The sequence below is a fragment of the Rhinolophus sinicus genome, linkage group LG02 (genome assembly GCF_036562045.2).
Source record: "Rhinolophus sinicus isolate RSC01 linkage group LG02, ASM3656204v1, whole genome shotgun sequence".
NCBI classification, from domain to species: Eukaryota; Metazoa; Chordata; class Mammalia; order Chiroptera; family Rhinolophidae; genus Rhinolophus; species Rhinolophus sinicus.
Window position 1 is genome coordinate 78,404,044 of NC_133752.1, and position 25,466 is coordinate 78,429,509.

The following is a 25,466-nucleotide window of genomic DNA, read 5'->3' on the forward strand; positions in this document are numbered from 1 at the left end:
GGCCACTCCTAAAATAGTATGTGCTTTACTTTTAGGAATGTAGCCTACCAATTAGTAGATTCAACTGTGAAGATTATAGAGGAATACTGGGCAAATAATAGCAGCCCAAGTGCTGTAGGACAATTTACCAGACTTAGTGCTTCTCTGTGTAGAGTACATTGGTGAGTTAAGCCATAACAAGAGACAAACCAGCCAAAAACCTGACCTCACTAATGCTTCTACCATTTCTAGCCTTGGCACTTTCATAGACCCCTAATTTTAGACTATGTTACAACATTGCATGACCCAGAAGTAGACATAAGATAGCAATGAGTAATAGGAGTGTTCACGGAATGGGACTCAGTTGTGCTGAGTTTAGGAAGATAGGGCAAATGAGGGATATGGCCCCAAAATGCAACAGGAAATCCCGAAAAGATTATTGTCTTTACTTTGCAGTTTTGTCTAGAAATAAATTTCAATAAGACGTGTGGGGCCAGAATGGGACCTAACTCTCTAGAAGAGGCTAGATTAAAATTAATGAAGTAAGGCTGTGAAAAAGTAAACACTTTAAAAAGTAACTAAAATTATGAATGAAACTACTATACTATTGTTGTTTAATATCTTCAGGCAAAGAAACATATGGTAAATATAGGAAAGTTAGAACCATTTGATAAGAGTTTTGAGCAGTGTTCCCCTGAGGTTAATACTTATTAGGAAAAGCAGGCACACTGACAAATTTCCAGACTTTTCATAAAGTCTACACTTTCTGAAGTATTTATAGTAAAACCATTTACCTATATAAACTTAATTGGGGCAGGCTGAGCATATCTTCCTACTTGGCAACTCTTCACATGCAGTTCTTATAAAATTATGAAGTGATTTTTCAGGGGCCCTTTGGGAAAATTAAAATATAGTTTTCCATGTAAAAGATATGTAGATATAGATGTAGATACATATATTGATGTAGATATGTATGATCTGATTCAAGAATGGCAAAATTTAAAAAGTTGTCAGAGACTTGAACCATTGACTAAGACAGAGTTGTGGGTGCCAGCTTTGTTACCTTTTTTTAAATAATCAAGTACACAATAAAGTCAATATAAAGCACAGAGAATAAAAAGAGTCTTTGCTATCTAGGTAACCGAATGCACAGAAGGTGAAGAATAATTTTTCACACTGTAGGAGAAGGCATTCACCAGTAAATCAAGTAAACCCATCAAGATTAGTCAAACTTTGCTAAAATTGTAATAATTTCCATAGCTTATTGTCCTACTCAAGTATTATAAATCAGGGCAAATAAAATTTACTTTCTGAGTTTGTCCTTTCATAGTCTGAAACATACATACAAGTAACCCCCATATAACATGGTGGTTAGGTTCCTAAAACTGCCGTTTATGTGAATCTGTGTTACCCGAAATAAAGAACTACTGTGTTTTCCCGAAAATAAGACCTAGCCAGACCATCAGCTCTAATGCGTCTTTTGGAGCAAAAATTAGCATAAGACTCAGTCTTATGTTACATTAAAATAAGACCTAGTATATAGTATTACATTATATTATATTATATTATATTATATTATATTATATTATATTATATTATAGACCCAGTCTTATGTTATATTAAAATAATACTGAATCTTATATTAATTTTTGCTCCAAAAGATGCATTAGAGCTGATGGTCCAGCTAGGTCTTATTTTTGGGGAAACACAGTAGTTCAAAAAAGGAGGTTAGGTTCCAAAAATTAAAAAAACATACTTATATCTTTATAATTAAGAGAAATGTCTTTATTAAAGCAATTTTCACCAAAAATATAACATTAGTATGTATTAAATAATGTTTTCTTTGTCATCACTACTAAGCACCTTTAACTGAGAGCGTTTTCTTTTTGACAAGATATCTTCATCCTCTGAATTTAATACTCCAAGAAGAAAAATGGATTTAAAATGCTAATAAATTTTAAAATTCTGCAGTCAAATCTAATACGACATTCATGCTCGAATGAAAAATTTCAAATGAGATATCTTTTGCTCTTTAAAGCTTTTATTATGTACCATGTTATCGGGGATTTCCCTAATTTCAAATGTGATATCTTTTGCTGTTAAAAGCTCTCATTACGCTCTGTGTTGTTTGGGGATTTCTCTAATTCTCAAACCATGTTAGAGTGAAACCGTGTTCTAGGATGCCGTGTTGTATGAGAGTTTTCCCCAATTCTCAAACGGTGTTATAGGAGTGCCACATTATATAGAGTTTACCTGTCCACTGCTTTTATCACAGGGTCTATATGGGCAGAAATATTTTCATAATATCACTAAGATGATAATGTGCAATCATTCATCATTGCTCTCTTAAAATGAATCAATAAATACATAATAAAATTTTCCCTCCATTTTAGTATCAAACATGGTAAACACTGATGAGATTTAAAAGTGTAAATGGATATGGAAACAAAAGATTTTGAGAACCATGGCTTTAGGATAACATTATTCCTTTTTTCTTGAATAATAAAGGCACACATATACAGACATATTTCTTTGTCACTATTACTCCTAGAACAGTCTCAGCCAGTCTTATTAATTATAGCTTTTAACCAAAGAAATGAACGTGTATTTCACAAAGAAAACTAGGGAGTGGAAAATTGACAATTGTCTCTCAAACATATGCATTCCAGCAGACTAACAGAGCTCAGGAACACACATAACACTATTTACAGATATCTACATCCTTTTAACATCTTTTTAAAGTGGCAAAAATAAACATTCATTAACACACACCAAAATAAAAACTACTCCATAGCATAAAAAAATAAGAAGCAAAGGTATATAAATTTAAAATTATGCTTAGTAATCAATGTTAAAATATTCTATTTATTTTGAAATTATTTAGTTAATGATTATCCATTAAATAACTCAATTTAATATTAGTCCAAGGCTTTACACTAGATATCGTGAAAATTATTTTTAAGATGGCATATTACAAAACAGAATTGCTGTTGAAATAGTGTTTGTCAGAATAAGGGTTCACTTTATTTGAACACAAATTTACATTTTTCAAATCTTAAATATTACACAATATTAATGTTAGAATATTTGATCAGAAAATGTATACAAGTTGAGGGAAAGCAAACCAAAGTAGAATAAAATGTATGCTTGCATTATACTTAATACTAACAAATCAGAAAAGATATAGCCATTTTACATTAAACCAAAATTATTAAACTAGGCCCAAAGATTTATCTTATTTAGGTGAACTTGGATTCATAAAATGCTTCTGTGTTAGCTTTGATTAGAAAATATTTTGTTTAAGTCTAGAACATTTAAAATATTAAAAGTACTTTTTTTTATTTTGAAGGAATTGAGAAATATTTGATTTATATTATTATTTACATAATAAATAAATCAGGACAGAGCCTGTTATATTAAAAGACTTTATAATCTAATTTATTAATACTCTCATAATAAGAGGTAAAGTCCTTTCTGAATTTCAGATACAAAGACACTTGGAGTGCTTATAAATTCAGATCTACACCTTTGCCACAGGTCAAGAATGAAAATAGAAACACAAAAACTCGTGGCCCAGATATCAAATAGCTGCTTTCCATTCCACCAGGCTCAAGATTCTTAATTGACTTGAGCTCAAAATGGACAAATAGATAAAACAAACAAAAAAGACAAACAAACTAGACTATCTGTTGTCTCTTATCCAACAGAGTATGGAATTCTAACTCTATAATCCATTAATCTACTTACAGAAATCATTACGTGGACTGACCATGAAACCAAATTCACAATCATTGCTGTTACCAACAGGATATAACTTATGGGTGGTAAGCAAACCAGAAACAAAAACAAAAACGAAAAAAATCAATGGAGGTGCAGAGGAACAGAGTCAGCAAAGTTATAGTCTTGAGTTTCACCTTAAAATGAATCAATAAATACATACTTTAACTCTGGGAACCAAGAAAAGACATGCCTGAGCATGTTACGTATAAGGTACACTTCTCTGGCAACCCGTTTCACCCGGCTCTGTTAGGGAAATGCATTGATCATCTATTTAGACTAACTCTAAAACTGTAAAAGGGCAATCATTTCAAAAGGATTAAATCATGCAAAAACACAAAATAAACAGGCATCAAGATTTCACTTAACTCATTAATGAGAGAATTAGTACTAAGATGTTACATCCAGTTCAAAGGGAAACCCAAGGATGGATGGATATACTGAAAAGACATAGTACACTGAAAAGAATTTACAAATAGATGCAAACTGGCACAAACTAGCCAATATCCACAAGGCAATAATCAATTACTGTCGCAATTCTATGAATAAGAGTAATTTACATTACTATCATTATCCTATAATTTACAGACTTGAAAAAGAACTCTTAGAAAATGAAAGGGGAGATAACCCTTACCACTACCGTGTTTCTCCGAAAATAAGACTGGGCCTTATATTAATTTTTGCTCCAAAAGATGCATTAGAGCTTATGTTCAGGGGATGTCATCCAGAAAAATCATGCTAGGGCTTATTTTCTGGTTAGGTATTATTTTCGGGGAAACACAGTAGACAAGATATCTAGTAAATGTTTGGGTTCATCTCAAAATAGTTCACAAGTTTCCCTACAAAACGGAAAACAAAGTCCTTTCTGAGTTGTCAATACAAGGAAACTGAGTGCTTATAAATTCAAATCTACATTTTTGCCACAGGTCAAGAGTAAATATAGAAACACAGAGCTATGGTCATGATATGTTTTCTTCCTCTGATATAATATATTTCTCTTCTGAACCAGCAGTTCCCAGCATGGAAAGATACTGAAAATTTGGTGAGATTATGTATGCAAAGTACCTAGCACTATTCCTTTCATTTCATTTTTCTATTTGCAGTATTAAGTGTAGCATGTGAATTACTTTATTATATAAAACAATTTATTTGTAGAAAATTTGAATGAAATTTAAAGAACTGATTTTTAAGAGGGAGATGTTATTTACACTGGTATAAGTAATACCTTCTATTTACATAAGTGATATTGTAAGTTCTGACTGTTTTCAAATATATTTGCTGTAAGATTATTGAGGGTTAATTAGTATAAGATTCATAAATATTAAACTACCAAGCTGCATTCAAATATTTTTAAATATTCAAAATTCTGGTATCTTTTGCTATGAGGCATCATGTTTTTTAAACCCAAATTATTAAGTATATGGAATATTCAAATTTAGGTTCTATATGTTTATTGCACAATATTCTCTTAATAAATAATTAGAATTTAAGAATAAGAATTATTGGGTACAGCATTTTGAATTTACTTAGTAGTATAATGGTTTTTACCAAAATGTAGTTCTAACTCGTGAGTTTTTTGAATAATAGGACTGCATCGTTTGTTTATTCATTTAAATGGTCAAGGTACTAAAAAAGTCTTTTATTCAGAGTAATTAATTACCAGAGTAATTAATTACATGTTCAGGTTTCCATAAACTTGAAAATGTTCACTTTGAATTTCATTATTCTCAAGGGTAATGGTCAGAGAGATCACTTCATGTTTAATGTAAAATAGGCAAAGCCATATATATCATTTCCCTTATTAAGAAGAATATATTTAACTTCAGCAATTCATAGATGTGCTCATGTATAATTTCTGGATAAAGTATATTTAGGGATTTCTTCTTTTGTCATTTTTTTCAGTTTAAGGAGTGGTGGTAGGAAAGGGAAGCTGGAAAGAAATGTGCATTTATTAACTCTGAATTTCTAACGATTGAAACTTTCTTTGTTTAAAAAGGAAGGACTGGGGTGGCTGGTTAGGTCAGTTGGTTAGAGCACGATGCTCGTAACACCAGAGTTGCCAGTTCAATCCCCACCTGGGCCAGTGTGAGCTGCACCCTCCACAACTAGATTGGAAACAACTACTTGACTTGGAGCTGATGGGTCCTGGAAAAACACAGTTAAAATAAATTAAAAAAAAAAAAAAAATGAGGGCCTACTCTGCAAAAGCAGGTATTCACAGAAGTTCTGTGAATTATGTGATTTACTTGTATTTGTCTTTTAAGAAACTAATCACAGCCCTCTTGACATATTACTATAAATATGTATTTGCGTGCAAGTGGATGTAAACATAGTAAGTATGTACTATTAATATTCAATGGAGAATAATGATGCTAGTTGAAATTATATTTTAAAGGTTGAAGGTGCACTATATACATTTTTGGGTTTACATATGTGAGAAGAACATCATGTTACTTCTTGTTACAAGATTTTTTTTTTTTTAATTGCGGAATATTGGGGAACAATGTGTTTCTCCAGGGCCCATCAGCTCCAAGTTGTTGTCCTTTGGTCTAGTTGTGGAGAGTGCAGCTCACTGGCCCATGCGGGAATCGAAATGGCAACCCTGCCGCTCAGAGCTCGCATTCTAACCAACTGAGCCATCTGGCTGCCCCACAAGATATTTTTAAGTTTCTTTTTTTATGTTCATTTATGTTTCAGTTCCTACATTATTTAAACATTTCTTCATTTATATTTATTTTTTAAATTAAAAATCAGTCAGACAACATGAATCATTAATTATTAACTGTTTATGAGGTAGCATTCTAATGATGCTAACGTAAATTTGATGTTTTAATGATTAAAAACAAAAATTCTCTAATGCCATGTAAATTCTTGCTTTTCACATAGAAAAGTCCAGCCACTGGCCCACTCACTTCACATGATAGGGGAAGTCTGCGTGGCGTGGCTTAACCACTGAAGGCCCCTCCCATGCATCCTCTTGGCAAGGACAATCTCTATTTTGCTCCTATAATGGAAACTGACTTTCTGTACCTTGAGGCCCTAATCTGTCTATACTATCAATAGCAAGGAACGAAAGAGTACCTGAATCTATGTTTACATTTGGACTATTTAATGCAAATATCAGTGTTATAGCCACTTCTCTCTTAAGCTGCAGAGCATCTAAAAAGTGTAACAGATGAGAGATCCATGATAGCCGGCTTAATTTAAGCATGCTTTAAGCAGCTTCATGGTCCTAGAAATTATCCAACTGACAATACTCTGTGGTTGTTTATTTAGCAAGTATACCCAAGATTATTATTTATTTATTTATTTATTTTTAAGGAGGGCGCAGCTCACAGTGGCCCATGTGGGGATCAAACCAGCAACCTTGGTGTTATTAGCACCATGCGCTAAACAACTGAACTAACCAGCCACCCCCCCACCCCACCCCCGAAGATTACTTTTAATAAGAAATTAAGTCAGGGTAGAGGAAATGGATCTTTATCCTAAATTTGTATTCCAAGCATCATTGGCATAGTTTTTGAATAAAGACAGCACACGTCTTTTTTCTATCATTTTAGAGAAGTAATGATGTCAGTGTTTCCTTAAGTCATATATTAATTCTATTAATTGACACATCAGTTCTCTACCAGACACTAGGCTGGATGCTGGTAAATGAATCACCGTGAGCTCATTTCCCTCGTGACACTTACCATCTATTCAAGCAGTCACACAAGAAACAAGTAATTAAATAAATAAATAAATGTATAATTGCAAATTGTGATGAGAAATGTGAGGAAATATACATCAGTTTCAAACATGAAGATCTATATAAGTTGATAGATTTCTTGACTGAAGAGACTCATTTCAGAAGATTATAATCACTGTCCACTAATAAATGCCAATTAGGTAGAGAGTCAATGTGAGGGAGAGAGAAACTCTGTATTCCTTTACTTTTTTTTTTTTTTTGGTAATTCTAGGATGGGGGACAGGAATACGGTGTAACCCAATTGAACACAACATTAAAATAAGTGTGTAGGTGGGTTATTTTGGGATTTATCTGTTTATCTGAGGATATCAAATTGGAGAGTAATGGGGAAGTTAAAAATATGTTAATATGTTGCCCTTTTTGCTTTATCTTTCTTTAAAGAAAGAATGATGGAAAGATAAACAAAGGAAAGGAAGGGAGGGAGGGAAAGGAAAAAGCAGGAAGGAAGGAAAGGAGGGTGGGAGGGAAGGAGGGAGGACATGGAACGAAAGATGTGAGGAAGGGAGAACTTTCAGAGGCTACAGCTCCATCTCCATCCCATCCTGTAACTTCTCCTTCCCTACCCCCCTCCCCAAATACAACCACGATTCCAAAATTGCCATGTGCATCATTTCAATGTACATTTTTGCATTTCACTACACACACACACACACACACACACACACACACACACGTGATTGCCAAAGAAATGTAATTCGGTCTTTTTAAATATTAAATAAATGTAGTTTTCATAGAAAAAAAATTTTTGGTTTTCTTTTTTTCACACAACACTATGTGAGGCATGCTGATACATATAGATCTATTTTATTTATTTCAACTTCTGTTAAGTAGTCCAATGTATACACACCAGAGTTGTGTATCCATTTTGCTTTGCTGGAGAGTTGGGATCTTTCCCCGTTTTTGCTGTTACAGGAGGGTAGCATCTCTACTATGTTTCCTTGAGTGCCGCTAGGCATCTAGATGTAGAACGGCTAGAGTTTACTCAATCCTCCAGATTTTATCTATTTAACATTGTACTTATAAAAATGAATAGAAAAGAAACAATTATATTTTGTGGCACCATTTTAGAAATTTATGCTTTACAAAAACACTGGGACAGAAATCCTATTTTATTATTATTGCAATATCTGGAAGGCTTTATTATTAACTTGGAAACATATAAAATCCCCTTCCTGTCTGCCTCTTAGAATAAATGATCACCTTTCAACTAGCTTAATGTTGTTGGTGTTCATTATGCACTCAAAAAAAGCAATATAAGCTTTGTTTTACATTTTTATTTCTATAATTTATACCTCAAAAAATGTTAACAGTAAAACCATGAACATATATGTCAACAGACATATTAAATTCAACATATATTTATTCACCTAATTAACTGAACAAGACAGCAGCAAAGTTAATCTAGAATAGAATTCTCTTCACTCTTGCCTGATATTTGGTAAAATTCTATTATTTGTCTTTTAATCATAAATTTATACATCCCTAATGATTTTACTTTCTAGAGAAAGAAAGGTTCCAAATACAATTTGTACAGATTTACTAAAAATACTTTACTGTGCTAGTAATCACAAAATTAAAATAAATTGAAAGTACCAATTTTCATCTATTAAAAAGACAGTATAACATCCAATTAAGCAGTAGAGTAGGGAAATTAGTACTCCTTTGCATTATAATTTCAGACAATCCTTTAAGAAAGTATTTTGGTCATATATATTGTAAGAAGCCAAAAAAATTTTATATCTTTGGATATGGTAATTCTTCTTATTGTGTCTCTATCCTAAAGAAATAATCCAAACTCTGGAAAAAGCCATATATTCATGAAAATGTTTATTTTAGTCTATTTTAAACTGATAAAAACCACCTAAATGTCCAACATAAAGTATATTATTTTTCACCAAAAAATTTGCAATCCTGACACCAAGGAGGAAAATTAAGATTTAAAGGGAAGAAAACAGACTCCTGAACATAGTTACAAACATGTGAAAGGTCAACAGACATTGGAAGGAGAGATTGAAAGTAAATATACCACAATGCTAATAGCTGTTGTGTTAGAAGTAATGTTTTCCCACTAATTTCAGAATATTTTTAAGTGTATTGATTATTTCAAAAGAAAAAGAATGATGTTCCCAAGTCCTGCTCTCATTCCCTAGGGAGCTGGAAATTTTACACAATTTATACTCCTGCTTCACTTGTATTTGTTTTGGATATTCTTTTATTCTGTTTTGTTTATCAACAGAAAGCCGTGTCCTAAAACAATGAAGTTTTTTGTTTTCTTGTTTTGTTTGTGTGTGTGTGTGTGTGTTGTTGTTGTTGTTGTTGTTTTGGATGGTAGGTGGGGGCAGAGAGAGGAACAAGCTGGCTTGGCCCAGGCCTTGGTGACTTGGCCCAAGTAGCCATGTTTGTCTGTGCAGTGGATTTGATGACTACATTCTCTAATTACCATTCCTATGCAGATTGCTTTGCAGCCAGTAAGCAAAAACTTTTCTGTGCCAGGCTTTGTGCTGGGCACTGAGCGTGCAGTGATGGTTCAGAAGTAGGCCTTGCCTTCCAAGTGAGAAGATAGGAATATAAACAGATATGGCCACATGGTATGATGAGGGTGGGACAGAGGGACAATGCAGTATTTTCATGTCCTATCACTCTTGAATCTTCCTTCGCTCTTTCAGGAATACCATTTCAAGATTACTCTGATTACCTTTCAGTAAATGTGTCAGCTCTTTGTTCTGGGAGAAATCATCATGAGGCAAAGCAACAGAGTATTTTTGCAGATAAAACAAAACAATTAATAACTGTGAAAGAAGACCCGTCTCTGTACTTTACCTCCTAAGTCTGTCTGAGTCCTTGTTTTCCTATCTGTGCTTATTGATTACCAAGTCATGGCATTCAATTCAAGGTAAATGTTTTCTTCGACGGATGTTTCAATTTCTAAGTCACTTCTTATTGTTTAAGGGCTTGTTATTAGTTTAATTCCTCACAGTTTGTCCACTACAGAAATTCCTGATGACCAAGATGATGAGAATAAAGGAGGAGGGGGTAGCCTTATTAATTTTGCCCCCTAACACATATCTCAGCTGACTGTTACTAGGAAACATCAAACATGGTAGAAATTTAATACGTGCTCTTATTCTCCACAGATATATGAATACAAAGATATAATTTGGGGAAAGTATCCCTCTTGAACTCAGCCAGACATCTATGGTAAAACATGACTGAGATTGGCACTGAATCCTTGACAAAGGTTGATTAATTACTATTGCCTTATTATTATTACCTGTTTTTTTCCTGTGGTTTTTTCTTGCTCTCCCACTCATAGCCTCTCTGATTTATGAACTGCTTTTCATATTCACAAAGTGGTTCATGAATCACCCCCGCCCAACAAAAATGAGCAAAAATGAGCGCACTTATACAACATTTGGTGTGTAGATAATTACCTGAAAATGACTGCTTGAGATTGCACTGAGAAGAGTGTCATTAACATTCAGCACTAAGAATAAAAAACAGAGGGGGGAAAAGAAAGCAGAAACCTGAAATCAAAAAAATAAAAATATAAGAGTAATGAATGTAGCGTGGTTTTTTTAAAGCATCACCAAAGTATACCTAATGATGTCATCCCATAGAAGGATGGTTAAGAAATCATGGGGTATCTATATAACAGAATCTTGAGAATATATTAAAATTTTGTTCGTGGAGAATACCAATGACTTAAGACAAATCTTACCTATAAGGGTAGGCAAGAAGCAGCAATGAAATTGTTAAATACAATGTGAATTCAACTTCAATAAATAATATACTTAGAAGAAAGGAAGTTAATAATAATATTGTACTAATGAAATTACAGATGTTTTTATTCTCTGTTTAATTTTCTGTATTTTCCAGGTGTTTTACTATGCCCATGTGTTAATCTTACAATGTATTTGTATTAGTAATCTTACCTGTATGTATTTATTTTAGAAACATTTAATTTAAAAGTGGTAACTACAGTTAATTGAGTGACTACTATGTAGCAAGTATTGAACTTGCATGTGCGTACGACAACCCTCTTCTCTATCCTTGTTCCACGCTGCATCCCACCTACATAATACCTCTGTTCATGGAATATCCCAAATCAAAGTTAATGTATTTCTGGTCCAATTGCCACTAACCGAGTAAGTGTAGGATTGAACTCTCTCTCTCCTAAGTGTTTTCATGCTTTCTTGATAATGTAAATAATCCCTGATGTGAGATATTTGGGTTTCTAGAAAAATGACAAAGATAATAGTCCCAAATGAGAGACAAGCACATCCTACCTGGCTATTTTATAAAACCAATAGATAGTGGCACTATCTTATATTTTCTGAGACCTGACTATATTAAAATAAATGAAAACAAAAAAAATTTGACAGCATGAAGGTGCAGTTAGATATTTTTAACTACTGTAGCCTCAATGTTCACAATATTGCCTGATTCCTGGTATAAGTCTTCTATCGTTTTTATACTCATTATTGATTGGGCAAAGAATGACCTGAATTACTGATACCTAAATGGACACTAAAAATACATGGTAAGGTCAATTGTTATTTTTTATTTTTATTTTACTGCTTGTGGGAGAAATTTTACTAAACTAATTGTTCTCTGCATAGACTGGCCTGAAAAATAATAACTGGAGAGAAAAATAATCCTTAGCTCTTGAGTCTAGCATAATTTGAATTTGAATTCTAATGCTGCCATTTACTGATTATGTAAACTTGGAAACATTTCTTAATCCCATCAAGTGTCAGTTTCTTTTTCTTTGATTTGACATAAAAATAGCTTCAACATAAAAAACTTATTTTAAGTAATAAATTAAATAATGCATGTGCGACAGTCTAAATAAAGACCCTCCAAAGATATCCATGCCCTAATTTCTCAGGGCCCATGAATATGTTACTTTGCACGTGAAAAGGGCCTTTGCAGATGTGATTTACTTAAGAATTTGAGATATTATCTGGATGGGCCCGATGTAATCATATGTATTCATGTATAAGGACGGCAGGAGAGTCAGAGGGTGAGATGTGAGGACAGAAGCAGACATTGGAATGATGCTCTTTGAAGACAGAGAAAGGTACCATGAGCCAAGGAATGCAAGCAGAGTCTAGAAACTGGAAAAGACAAGGAAATAGATTCCCCTTAAAGACTGCAGAAGAAACATAACCCTGTTGAAAACTTGATTTTAGGACTTCTGGCCTCCAGAACTATAACAAAAAGAATTTGTGTTGTTTTAAGCGACTGAATTTGTGGTAACTTGTTACAATAGCAACAGTAAACTAATACAGTATGTAAGATGCTTAGCACAGTGCCTGTCATATAAGATTCTATATTATTAGCTCAGGTTATTCTACCCCTTGTGAGTAGCTTAAACCCACAATCCATTATTTGTGAGACTCCAAAGCCTTCACAAGGATTACTGAGGCTTCCCAAAGGGTTTACATGATTTAGCCATCTTTGGCTTTGAAGTTTTGAATTGGTTTCACAACAGAGTTTTTGAGAATTGGTTCAATTTATAGAATACTGTTCCATGAATACTGCCAAAATATGGAATTCAGTCCTTTTCCAAGAATAAAAATAAAACATTTACACAAGGATTTACTCTGTGTGTGAGAGAGGGTGAGGCTTAGTTTAGGTAAATAGAGAAAAAGTTATCATAGCAATGCAAAAATTTTAAAATTGAATATTCAATATGACTGTTCTTAATTTTTTTTTTTTTTTTTTGCTACTTCATTATTTTGCTTCCCATACCTAAATTCCTCTTAAATCTCACACAGTAATTTATCTCTTTCTGTTTCCTTATCATTCATGTCTCAGGCCTTCAGGATTTCACCTTCAAATACCAAAGTATTTTCCTAAACATAGTAGCCTGACTAAAATAAAATTGGTGTCAACTCTGATGATAATAGATATTCTTTTCACCACTCAGTAAGTGTTAGATAGGAAGCAAAATCCATGTACTCATTGGCTATAACCCATCCATCTTTTCTCACCAGTTTCTTTGGGTGATATGCTTTACGTGGATTAAGGGTGCAGCCTAGAGGCAAAAGAAGCCATTCTTCAATCTTTACTGATCTTATTATATAATTGCTACTCACCAATCTTAAGAGTATGTTTAAAATTCAGCATATTCATACTTGTTTTCCCCTTTCCTTTCTCATATTCTTTTAATACAGATTCTATTAAGTTGTACAGTTATGTTCTACAGAGATCAGCTTTAAAACTTGGGAGCTCATCCCTATAAAGTTGAAGATTATAAGAAAATCCCAAACTTGCACGTGTGTATGTAATTTGTTCATTTATTTAAATTCACATTCTTATTTGCATAAGTGCTCTCTACATGTACATATGTGTACGTGTGTGTGTGTGTGTGTGTGTGTGTGTGTGTGTGTGTGTGTGTGTCTAGGTTTTAAGCTACTTATGGAACAGGACATCCTGGATTGCATTTTGTCAGCAATAAGTGTCATGCTGCCCTTAGACATCAAATATACATGATTTGCAATTACACTGACTCTTAACTTCAATGACCATGCAGCATACACCTTAATAAATGAATAATACAGCAATATGATTTCCATTCATTCCCAAGTATCATGGGACCATAGTTTCTAACTAACAGCCTATTATATTGCTCTGACCTAACCTTCAAAATCTCAATAAAGAGGATTATAATGTAAACCATTCTAAATGTCTTTGAAAGAAGACAGATGAGGGTTATGCTGTCATGAATCTGTACCTGTGGGAAGTCTATGTTTAGACAAACAGTCAGTTAATGCTTTTGCCTTTAGCTGGTACTGCTGTATTCTACCTTCAATAATATTTTCACATACTCAAAATGAATGACTTGAATGTGGAAAGTTAGAAACAAAATTCAAAAAACACTTCAATCTTGAAGCTCTTAACCCTTTCAGTTTTATGATATTTGGCACCTTTGATTCCATGGAAGATTTAGAATATAGGGGTGCCTTGGCCGCATGTGAGTATACTTCCATGTGGATGTGTTAATTATTTGCAGGGCTGACTAACCACTGCTGGGCAGTTAAATTCAGCAAGGTGAAAAAATAGAAAAACAGGGAGGGAGCAGTCATTCTTAGAGATGTTCACTATTGCTTCTCACCCAGAAGACCGAAGAGCTGAAAAAACCTTTGTCCAGGGATATCTTTCTTATTGTTGATGATCCTGGGAATTCTTTCTGAGCATTTTTTCTTTTTTCATAAAGAGCTGAAGGCCCCCATCTTACTTAGCCATAAGCATTACAAAATCTAGAAATGCCAAATCCTTAAATTAGCAGAGACCAACACTCTGTTGCATAAGTTTCTACAGGCCACACCATGAATGTATAAGTACCTGCTCATCTAGGAGTTCCTCCCTGTGTGAATCCTTCCCTTCTCAGGACCCTTGGGGGTGCCTGGTGACCATATATGTATGTGTCTGGCTTTCCTTCCAGCTCTTACTAAAATATTTCAGGAGCGTTGGCACCTAATCCAAGTTGGGCCAATGAAATCATCTTAGAAACTTGAAATTTTCAGCGGATAGATCCCGAGAAAGAAATGGTTTCACTAATGTCAGTTCTTTCCAGAGAAAGCCAGGTACTTCCTACAGATTCACTTCCTGGATTGCCTTGATTCCCTCCCTTTCTGAATTATGATTACTCAGCTCTTCTTGGTAGTATCATAATGAGATTTGGAACAGGAAAAGGTAACTGGTCCAGGAGATCATGGTTAAAAAAAAAATATCAGGTAATGGGCAAGCCTCTGGTGTGATGTATGGTTTCCTGAAGTAATGTCAATTAGTTTCCTTACGTCTATGGATTGATGAATGGATTGATCATAATGAATAGCGATAGTAAATTCAGTTATGCTTTCCAAAAGTTGGTTTCTTTTTTATTACTCACAATTGTAGTGCCCATATCCGTGAGACATTAGTTATTTATTTTACAGACCATGCTTTGTTAGCTTTGCAAATTGCTTTGTAAAAACTCCAGAGCCTCACAACATCAGTGATTCAGTGTAAAATTTCAATGCATGTCCTGATTTTAATATGATGTGGTTAACTAACCAGATGACACATGTCTGAAAATGAGGTCAATTAAGTGAGATATGCTGACCGGTGGAACTCAAATGATATTCTCAAGTATCTCTAGAACTCTTTAATAGTCCCACAAGTGGTATTTGATTCCAACTTTATGTTTAAATATTATAATCATTTTAAACTATACTAAGAAACAAGTACATTGTATTGTTTCCTATATTACATAATAATGCGTTTAGCACCACCACAACATTAATTTATACAGCCAGATTAATTTATACAGAGCACGGAGCACTTTTACTTTGAAGCAAGTAAATCTTCCTTTTAATCCGTCACTAAGCACCTACTACAGACCAACCACCTATGCATCTGAACAGCTTGTAAAGGTGTCATTGATTATAGATGTGATTACTTGGCACACATTTGTTTTGTTTTTTTCCCATTAACTCAGGGTCGCCCATGGCTGGTCATGTAAGATTTTTAGAAGCAAGTGTTCCACTATTTTAGGACTTTCTCAATACCATACAAATAAAATACAACATAAAAATAACTGGTGCTGAAGGAGATTTAAATTATAATTATCATAATCCCTGCTTTCAAATTTGTGTGCTCATTAAAATAGATGTCAACATTTGAACTTATAGGGTAATTTTATATAAACAAAATGCAGCTTTTACTTATTTCATTTGTGTTTTATATGTTAAGGTTTTAATATTTCATTTTATTAATGTTTGAAAACCACCATTGTAGCAGCATTTTTCAACCTTGGCACTACTGATATTTTGGAACAGATAATTCTTGATTGTTAGAAGCTGTCCTGAGCACTGTAGGATATTAACAAGTATCCCTGGTCTCTGACACTAGGTGCAGGTATCAAGCCTGCACCACCAGCCCAACAATCAAAAATGTCTCCAGATATTGCCAAGTCTCCCCTGTGGGGAAAGTTATCCATGGTTGAGAAGCACTGGCTAAGTCATAGGCTAAGTCATTGGCCACATTTTAGTAATTTCTAGAAAATGTTCACATCTTCACAATTTTTTAAATTAATAAGCAGCTATTAAATCAATAGTACAGTAGATAGATAATTTTTAAAGCATTTTTAAATAGATATTGTGTTTTCTCATTAAGGGTGTTTGAAACACTATGCAGGCCATAAAAATAATGCTGTGAAATTGTGTTTTCAGATAACAAAAGATATCCATGATATATTGTTAAGTGAAAAAATTAATCAATTCCTATGATTATGGAAGCAGGAAGCAAGAGGGAATCTAGTAAAATCCTTTTATGTGCTGTATGTGCTAAATTCTGGAATATAATTAGCCTTCAAATTTTTTGTAAAACATTTAGAAGAAATTTTTTAAAAATGAACTTCAAATTTCTTTTGCTCTTGCCTAATGCTCAAATAGACCTGATTATTTGACCAGCATCCTGTCTAAGAATGCCTTCAAAGGGACTGTCCCAATGTCTACCCACTGAACTTCCCTAAGGAAAGCCAAAGAGAAACTGGAAAGGGCAAGGCTTTTTCCTAATACCGTTTTTAAGAAGAAGGTGTCTATTCAGTTAACATAAATGACCAAAACAATAACTTACCTTGACAGCCTCGAAAAACATCTGAAAGTACTTTGTCAAATTTAGATACATTATTGATGGGAGCATAAATTGGCACAACCCCTAGAAGGGCAATGTGGCAAAATTGAAAATGCGTCTACCTTTTTATCTAGAAATAGCCAACAGATGCAGTCAGACAAAGTAGACTGGACCAGCATATTCAGAGCATCTTCACTTGTAAAAGTAAAAGACAAGAAATAATGTAAATGCCCACCAAAAGGTGATTGGGGAAATAAATGATGGTATTTCCATACAACTGAACACATTGTAGTAACATTTTTTTAAGACAGCTTATTACTTACTGATATAAAACCAAATCCAACATGCATTGTTAATGAAAACAAACAGGTTCAGAACAGGGGGTGAGGTAAACTATTGTCGAAGAACTTTCCCCCTAAGAAGACAGAGTTGTGCTTCTATGTGCATGCAGAGTGTTTATGGAAATTTTCCAGTGGTGTAACTCCTGGGGCTTAAGGTAGAAAGCAAACATTATTAAATTTGAATCCTTTGAATTCTTACAATTATGATTGTACATTACTTTGTGAGAGAGAACCATGTAATTTTTTTTTAAAGAAAAGTGGATAGTGTGGATAGCCATAAGGATTTAAGTTACGCCCAGACTCTATAGTCCAGAAAACTAGCCCAAGCAAGAAAAAAAAGGAGTGGTTATGGAAACCAAGGTAAGATATCTAGACTCAGGGTCCTGGGGTTTGCATAAACACATAAGCTCAACTGGAGTTGGTAAATATGGTATGAACAACAATCCTAGGAGAGTGTTATAGGCTACCTGCTGAGTATAGGTAGACCAGGGTCTCAGAGATGAATCTGACAAACCTCTCTAGTAGTAGGGAATGTGAGGCACCAAAAGTTATAGAGGACGGATTTTGTTGTTGTTGTTGTTTTATTAGGTTGTAGCCGGAGAGGAAGATAGACTTTAATGCGTAATGTAGATGTGCTCCTACTTATAAGGCAGGACTTGCTGCAGATACTGGCAGAGACAATGGTAGGATGCTGGTAAATACAGGAAGGACCATGAGCTAATGATAGCTATCATAATGACCATCATTTGTGGAGCGCACATCTCTTAATTCTCACTGCCATCCTATTCAGTAGGTGTTTTGAGTGGTAAGGGGACTGATGCTCATGGAGATAAATTAACTAGCGCAAGCTCATACCACTAGTGAGCAGCAAAGAAAGACTCAAATTTAATGTGCCTGCCTTCAACACTGTGAATCAGACCATTTTTATGCCAACTGGTAAACATGATTGAGGGCTGGGAAGCCTGGAAATGAAAGTCATCATCCTTATGATGCTATCTTTTCTCTCTCTCCTCCTGACAGAATTACAACCACAGCTGCGTGTATGATGGATCTACGAAGATATCCTCTGGATGAACAAAACTGCACTCTGGAGATTGAAAGTTGTGAGTTACCTGGATGGGAAATGAGAAAGAGGGATGTTTGCCTGACCCGATTAAATTCAAATTTGCACTGAGTAATTGATGCTAGGATATTTTCAACAATACCACACTGCCAACTTTTCAAGGGGTTGACAGTCTAGTGACATTTTCCCTTACATCAGTGGCTCAAGGGTCATTTCGATGCAGTTATCTTTTTGAACCATTAGAGAAAGTCTACTTAGTTTAGCTAGACAATTTATGAACTCATGCTTTCTCCTTCTGAGTGGAGTTTCTCCCATGACCTTCCTATACCCAAGCTGCATTAATCACAGAGGAAAATATTTTAATATGTAAAGACTTTGTGAGGTTGTTTATGGTTCTGTAGTCTGTCCCCCTGAAGGGTTGTAAATTGTTGTCATTTAGAGAAACACTATGGAAAAGTCTTGTGTGCATTTGTCTTTCTGCATGGGAAGAATGCAATGATAAATGGTATCATGAAGCTTGTGCTTTGGGCCAAAGACTTGCTGCATTTCAGGTTTAGTGACTGATTTTGATTTGTCATTCTTGGGCTGACTCTTGGGCTGTTTGTTTTCCATTGATTACTTTCTTAGCAATTTGAATATTTTAGTCACTAAGATTTAATCTGATTGACTATCTTTGTTTCATTGTTTCTCAGCCATCAGCAATCTGGCATTTGAGCCCATTTGCTGTGAATAGCAGGCCTAGGCCATTTCCTGGTTTTTAAGAGGCAAAGAAAGGTACAGTCGCTTATTTGGGGCATTACCATACCACTTAATGGATTGGGAGAAATAGACAGATATTTATATAGATCAAAATACTTTCCAGATATAAACATCAGAACAGTAAAGGAAAATTCCAGGTGACCTCATAGTATTATTAAAGAATAAATGTATTCCTGATTGTCTGATGATTAAGTAATTACATTAATTTTTTAGTTTTGTGTTCACTTTGGCAGCACATATACTAAAAGAAAAAAATTTAGTTTTAGTGAATATAGAGATAGAAATAGATAAAGATGCTGATGTAGATGTAGATATAGATTCAACATAGATGTTAATTTACTACCACTAGAACCTGGAATAAACAAGAAAATTCATGAGCTGTTCTTTAACATTTTAATTTTAAAACGCATTATATAAATAAGTTGCTGACAGATGTTGCTATGTGAAAGTATTGATGGTGATTATTGGTTTATATGTCAATGACAAACAAAATCAAGAGGTGGAAATGAAATATGGACTCAATTATTTATTAGCGGCTAGAGATATGTTTTAAATAAGGTAGAAGTTTAGCTAAGCAAGTAAACCATTAGCTTTTGGAACTGACATGGAAAGAAAAGAATAAGCCATGGGTTGCTTCATATGGGTTCCCTTTTCCCCTTGATATCTCTTCCATTGATTGTGATTTTTAACCTTTGCTTCTGCTGGATAGCGTTAAGATATGACATCCTCTTGAAATTAGATTTTATGGTTTACTTCATTCACTTAAAGAAGTAATGGATTTTGAAAGTATTTAAGTTGATTTTGTGTTGTACATTGCCAAGTGCTAAAGTTATCAGCACTTATTTTCTCCCAAAATGCATATTTTACTTTACAATACATATTGAGTTTTTCTGTTATATAGGCATATATATTTTCTTTAAGTAGGCAACTTACTTTATTCATATTTAGAAAATAGATAACTTTTAGGTCCACTTACCATATCATATAATGACCAAAACTGTAAATGAGTCAGAAATAAAACATAACTTTTGTGGGGCAGGGAAGGGAGAAGTCCAAACAGCGAGATAGTCCAAAGTTATAAAATATGGTGTCAGGCCATAGGTGGTGACCCAGGCAGACGATACTCATTGAGGTAATTCAGTAAGATATAATCAGCTGTCTAGACAGATGGATGAGGCATAGTAACTGGGACCCTGAAGTCAGCTAATATGTAGGAATGCAGGCAGATGGTAATGATCATTAAAGTGATCCAACAGCAGGTCACAGAACTCGAATCCCTGAGGCTATTTACCTAAAGGAAAGCACAATCTCAGGTCTGTAACAGTCTGTGTAATGAGGATTCTATAAAAGCAGAAACTTGGGAGAAAGGGGAAAAAATAACAGAACTGCCTTCTGTCTGCCAGACCAAAGCTAAGCATTCCTGTAACACCTCCTTAACATAAGTATATCTAAAAACATTTGAGAGATGAAGTACCTGAAATTCAGAGAAGTCAAATAACTTACTGGGGCCACAGGACAAGGATAGTGGTGAGGTGGGGATTCAAACCCAGACAATCTAACTAGCATAGAATCCTGCAATCAACAGGTGAGCAGGGAGCAGAACAGTGATTAGAAATATAGCACCAACGGGAGCCACTCTCAGCTAGGAGGAGGATGCTGAATCAGCCGAAGATTGGTCGGTATTTCCTAAAATTATCCCTAATGAAGGTTAAAATAGATCACAGAAGCTGAAGCAGAATTTTGCTTTTAGATCAAAGGTCAAATGATTGCAACTGCAGAAAGAGGGTAGTCTGTGGAAGCAGGAAACCAAGTATTTCTTGATTCCATTTATGCTAACCTGAAAAAAATAAAAATAAAAAAACGTAAAATCCTCAAATGACAATATTTCTTAGCTTTAATGTTTTACTTAAAATGTATCCCGTCTTAGCAACAGATAAACCAATGTAAAGAGATCTTAAATATTAAGAGTAATAATTCCTAGTGATAAAGTAACGTATAGCAATAATATGGAGTATAAATGAGTTTTGCTTGTTCCTGCCTAAGTACATAATTGGTATGCTGTAAGCAAAGTATTAATAAATACTGAATCTCTTATTTATCTATTTTTAACTCTTCACAAAGAAACATGTGTTGCGTTATTTGATGGAACAGCTCTCCCTGAACTGACAATTTATGACAACTATAACTAAGCTTTAAAGTGATTACAAATGAGAGACTCTAGTATGAACTGGGAAATAAGAATGATAAAGTAGGCATTTTGCCAATGTAAATTTGAACCAATCACACTTTTGTGACCAACAGACTGGAAACTTTACCTACCTTACAAAATGTACTACAGTTTGTACGCTCTTCCATCACAATCCCAAGAATGGGGAAATATTTTGCTTGGTTACGTCCTTCGAGACAAATTAAAGATGTTTTGCTTTTTTTAATGTCATTTAATAAAATAAAATTGGCAAGGTCATAAAGCTTTGTTAAATTGAAAATTTAGTTCAACTTGGGGCAGATTAATAGTTTCATAGCCCTGGGATGCTATAAAAAGAGTTAATGGCATGTAGCAAAATCTATGAAGAAATTCAGTATTAAGATGGTTTGGAATCTGATATCAATACAGCTATCATGTGAAGGTTTGATAGCCACAAGCCTCATGGAGAGATAGAAAGGGCTTGGGATGACAATCATGGAGGATTCAGGTGCCTTTTCCCATTCTCTGTAGCAACAATTGAGGAAAATCTCAACCCTAATCTCACCCTCTCAGTATCAAAAAATAGTGTCACTTTTCACTGTATCCAGAACAGGTAGAAGCCATTTCAGGCCTGAAATCTCTCAGTGGGCTTATCCATTTTCTTCTAAACTTCCTCCTGTCTTCACCCTTATGTTAGCCCCTGTATGTCAGAGGCAGAAATGCCCCTACTTCTTTTATCACCTGTTCAGGATTCCATCTTTCTTCCTCCTCTGAGAATTGATTTTCTCAAGTTCACACACACCTGCACCCTAATCTCTTACACCTTCATTCTCACCGTCTCTGCTACCTCTTTATTCACAGCCTAAAAACAAGCTGAAAACTCTTTTCATTGTATAACACCTCTGCTCTACTCCCATATCTCCCCTTAAGTGTTTCCTAATCTCTCTACTTTCTTTCAGTTCAGGCTACGTGAAAGCATGGTCTACATCTGTTGTCTAGTGCCTCAACTTCCTCTCAACTCACTGTAATCTGGAACTTCCATACCCATGTCCCACCTCCACTGGCACTGTTCTCAGAAAGGTCACAAAGGACCTCTCTTTACAAACCATCTTTAGTCCAATGATCCACAAATTTATATCTCCAGCTCAGCTCTCTTCTAAGCCCCAGATTGATGTATATAGCACTCTTCTTGGCATATCTGTTTTTATGTTTCAAAGGCATCTTAAACCTAATTTGCTCAAAACTTAACTATCGATTTTTTCCTCCCAAATGAGCTCCTTTCCAGTCTCCTTAATCTCACTATCCAACTAGATTTGTAAGGTTAATTGTTAACATGTCCTTCACATTTCTCCCATCCAATCTATTGTCAAGTACCATTCACTTCTCTCCAATCTTAACTGCCACCAAATCACCATTACTTCTTAGTGAATTATTGTAGCAGTCTTTTTATTGGTCTTCGTGCTTTCATTCTTGACTGCCTTCAACCCATTCTCTACCCAGGAGCCAGGGTGATCTTTGCAAGATATATATGGGATCATATTACTTCTACACTGAAAAATATTCAAAGACTTCCCATTGCACCAAAAAACTCTCCACACTTCTTAATTTGACTTTCAGTCTCCTGTGTGACCTCCATTCCTCAATATCTTAATTCTCAGCTGTAGCCATCTTTCCCTTGCTTACTACTACACAAAACTCCAACACCACGGATTCTGATTCTTGCAGATCAATCTTTCTTCCATCTCATTATCTTCACAATCCAGGATGCTTTTGACCATCATGGTTTCTTGGCTTTCCTCTTCTCATTCTTCAGTTCTCAAGTAAGATAGCACCTTCAATAAGAAGCTTTCCTGAGAATCTATCTAAATTAGGAAACCATAGTTTTCCACTTTCCAAATTCTCTTAGTTTCTCATGCAGTATTTACTAGTTTATTTTTTCTTCTCTCTGTGAATTATAAACCCATGAAGGAAAGGATCATTGTTTTAGTCACAGAACAATAATTAAAACCTAGTCTAGTACTTAACAATAAATATTTGTGGGCTGAATATATGCTAAATTTCTTGGCTCCAAACTTCGAGTCTTTTAGGTTTTAGAAGATGAAGTCTGGTTTTATTTAAGGCAGGCATTTTTTTACTTGCAATAAAATATTCTTTCACTTGTATAATTTTATATTTATGCTTTTAAGAGTATCTCAACAATTTAAGATTGTAAATGTGTCAATCAAGAGCCAAATAGGGGAAAACCTAACATTTTAATTACTTTAGACATTTTAATAGGCTGGTAAATGTGATGAGTCACTATAAATATTTTTGCTTCACTTGAATCATTAACTGTCTATATCCCTCCTACCTGAACCATAGCCAGTTTATCAAACAAAGGTAACATTTAGTGATAATTGGTTATTTTTATATTTGCTTCTTGTTTTTCTGTTTCTTTTTTTAAGATTTGGAAACTTTGAATGTAGGCATTGTCTTAATGTATTCAATTCAGTGAACCATCCACTCAATCTATCTCTTATTCTCAGAGTATTGCCATTGTGTTGATTTAAATGGCTTCATAGTAACAAGTACACAGAATGTCAAGCCATAGTCATGTTTGATTATTTCCAAAATAAAACTGGTTTCTTGTTTATAAAAATAAGTACTAAGAAAAATGTGCCTACCTAAATAAAATGGCCTAATTTAACTATGAAAAATTCCCTGAGAAAATGTGAGGTTTGAAAAGTTGAAATCCTAAGTTTTATTTATATGATGTGTTACATTAATACCTGGAAATTAAAATAAACATAGTTTATTTTAATAATAAACTATAGGAGAAATTCTACAAAAGTCTGCCCTTATAAAGTCACATGTGGAGAATTGTGTCCAGTTCTTAAATGCCGTATTAAGATAATTTCCTTCAGAGGAGGCTACCAAGGTATCCGAAAAGAAAATTTCAGAGAGCCATAGCAGCTATCGCTGAATGCTTTAAATGCTGTCATATAGAAGCAAAACCTTGTTTGATGTTGCCCAATGTATTAGTCAGGATTCTCCAGAGAAACACAACCAGTAAGACATATATAGAGAGAAAGAGATTTTTATAAGGAATTGGGTCATGTAATTATAGGGGCTGATAAGTCCCAAGATCGGCAGAGTGAGTTGGCAAACTGGAGCTGATGGTGTAGTTCCAGTCCTCAGGCCAGAAAACTCGAGACCCAGGAAGAGCCAGTGTTTCAATTGGCATCTGAAAGCAGAAAAAAGCTGATTGTCCCAGTTCAGAGATAGGCAGGAGGAATTCTCTTACTCTGAGGAGGGCCAATCTTTTTGCTTGATTAGGGCCTTCAACTGATTGGATGAGGCCCACCACATTGGGGAGGGCAATCTATATTACTCAGTCAGTCTACTATTATTAGTTAAATGCTAATCTCATCCAAAAACACCCTCAGAGGAGCAGGAAGAATGTTTGACTAAATATCTGGGCACTTTGTGGCCCAGTCAAACTGACACATAAAATTAACCACTCAATACTAGATTTTAACCCACTCAATACAATTCAACTAGCATTTCTTAAGTGGTGACCACATGTGCTCTGTGTGCTAAGTGCTGGTGAAACACTGAGCAGGCAGGTGGGCAGAAGTTGCAGGAAGATAGATGTAGAATTTAAGGAAAATACTTTCCAGTGAGCCAAGGTGCCCATTCATGAAATAAGTGCCTGCTCAAGCCTCCCCCTCCCACGGGGACACTTCAGTCAACTGGAAATGGCCACCTACCAACACTAATGTAGAAGACATTCCTCACTGATATGCCATAAGTACATAACCTTAAAGATTTCTTTCAGCCTTAAGATCTAGAACTCTGGGAGTTTATTCAATTTAGTTACATCGCCAGTAAGTTACTTTATGTGCGTGCCTAAAATATTGGTTCTAAAGTGATCCTCATTTATAAAAGGTATTAGAATATAGAGAAAAAATGTTATGAATACATGAACATATAAATACACACGAGAAAAATATG

General features: G+C 34.6%; 1 protein-coding gene across 2 annotated transcripts in view; it reads left to right on the forward strand.

Moving 5' to 3' along the window:
- Positions 1–25,466, forward strand: part of GABRB1 (gamma-aminobutyric acid type A receptor subunit beta1) — a 351,676-nt gene that overhangs the window by 243,677 nt on the left and 82,533 nt on the right. For both annotated transcript variants that reach the window (XR_002138112.2, XM_019741042.2), the window contains exon 5: positions 18,487–18,569. Coding sequence is in view for 1 of the 2 variants with exons in the window: in XM_019741042.2 (XP_019596601.1) it covers positions 18,487–18,569 (83 nt within the window). In the remaining variant the exon portion in view is untranslated. The remainder of the gene's footprint in view (positions 1–18,486; positions 18,570–25,466) is intronic.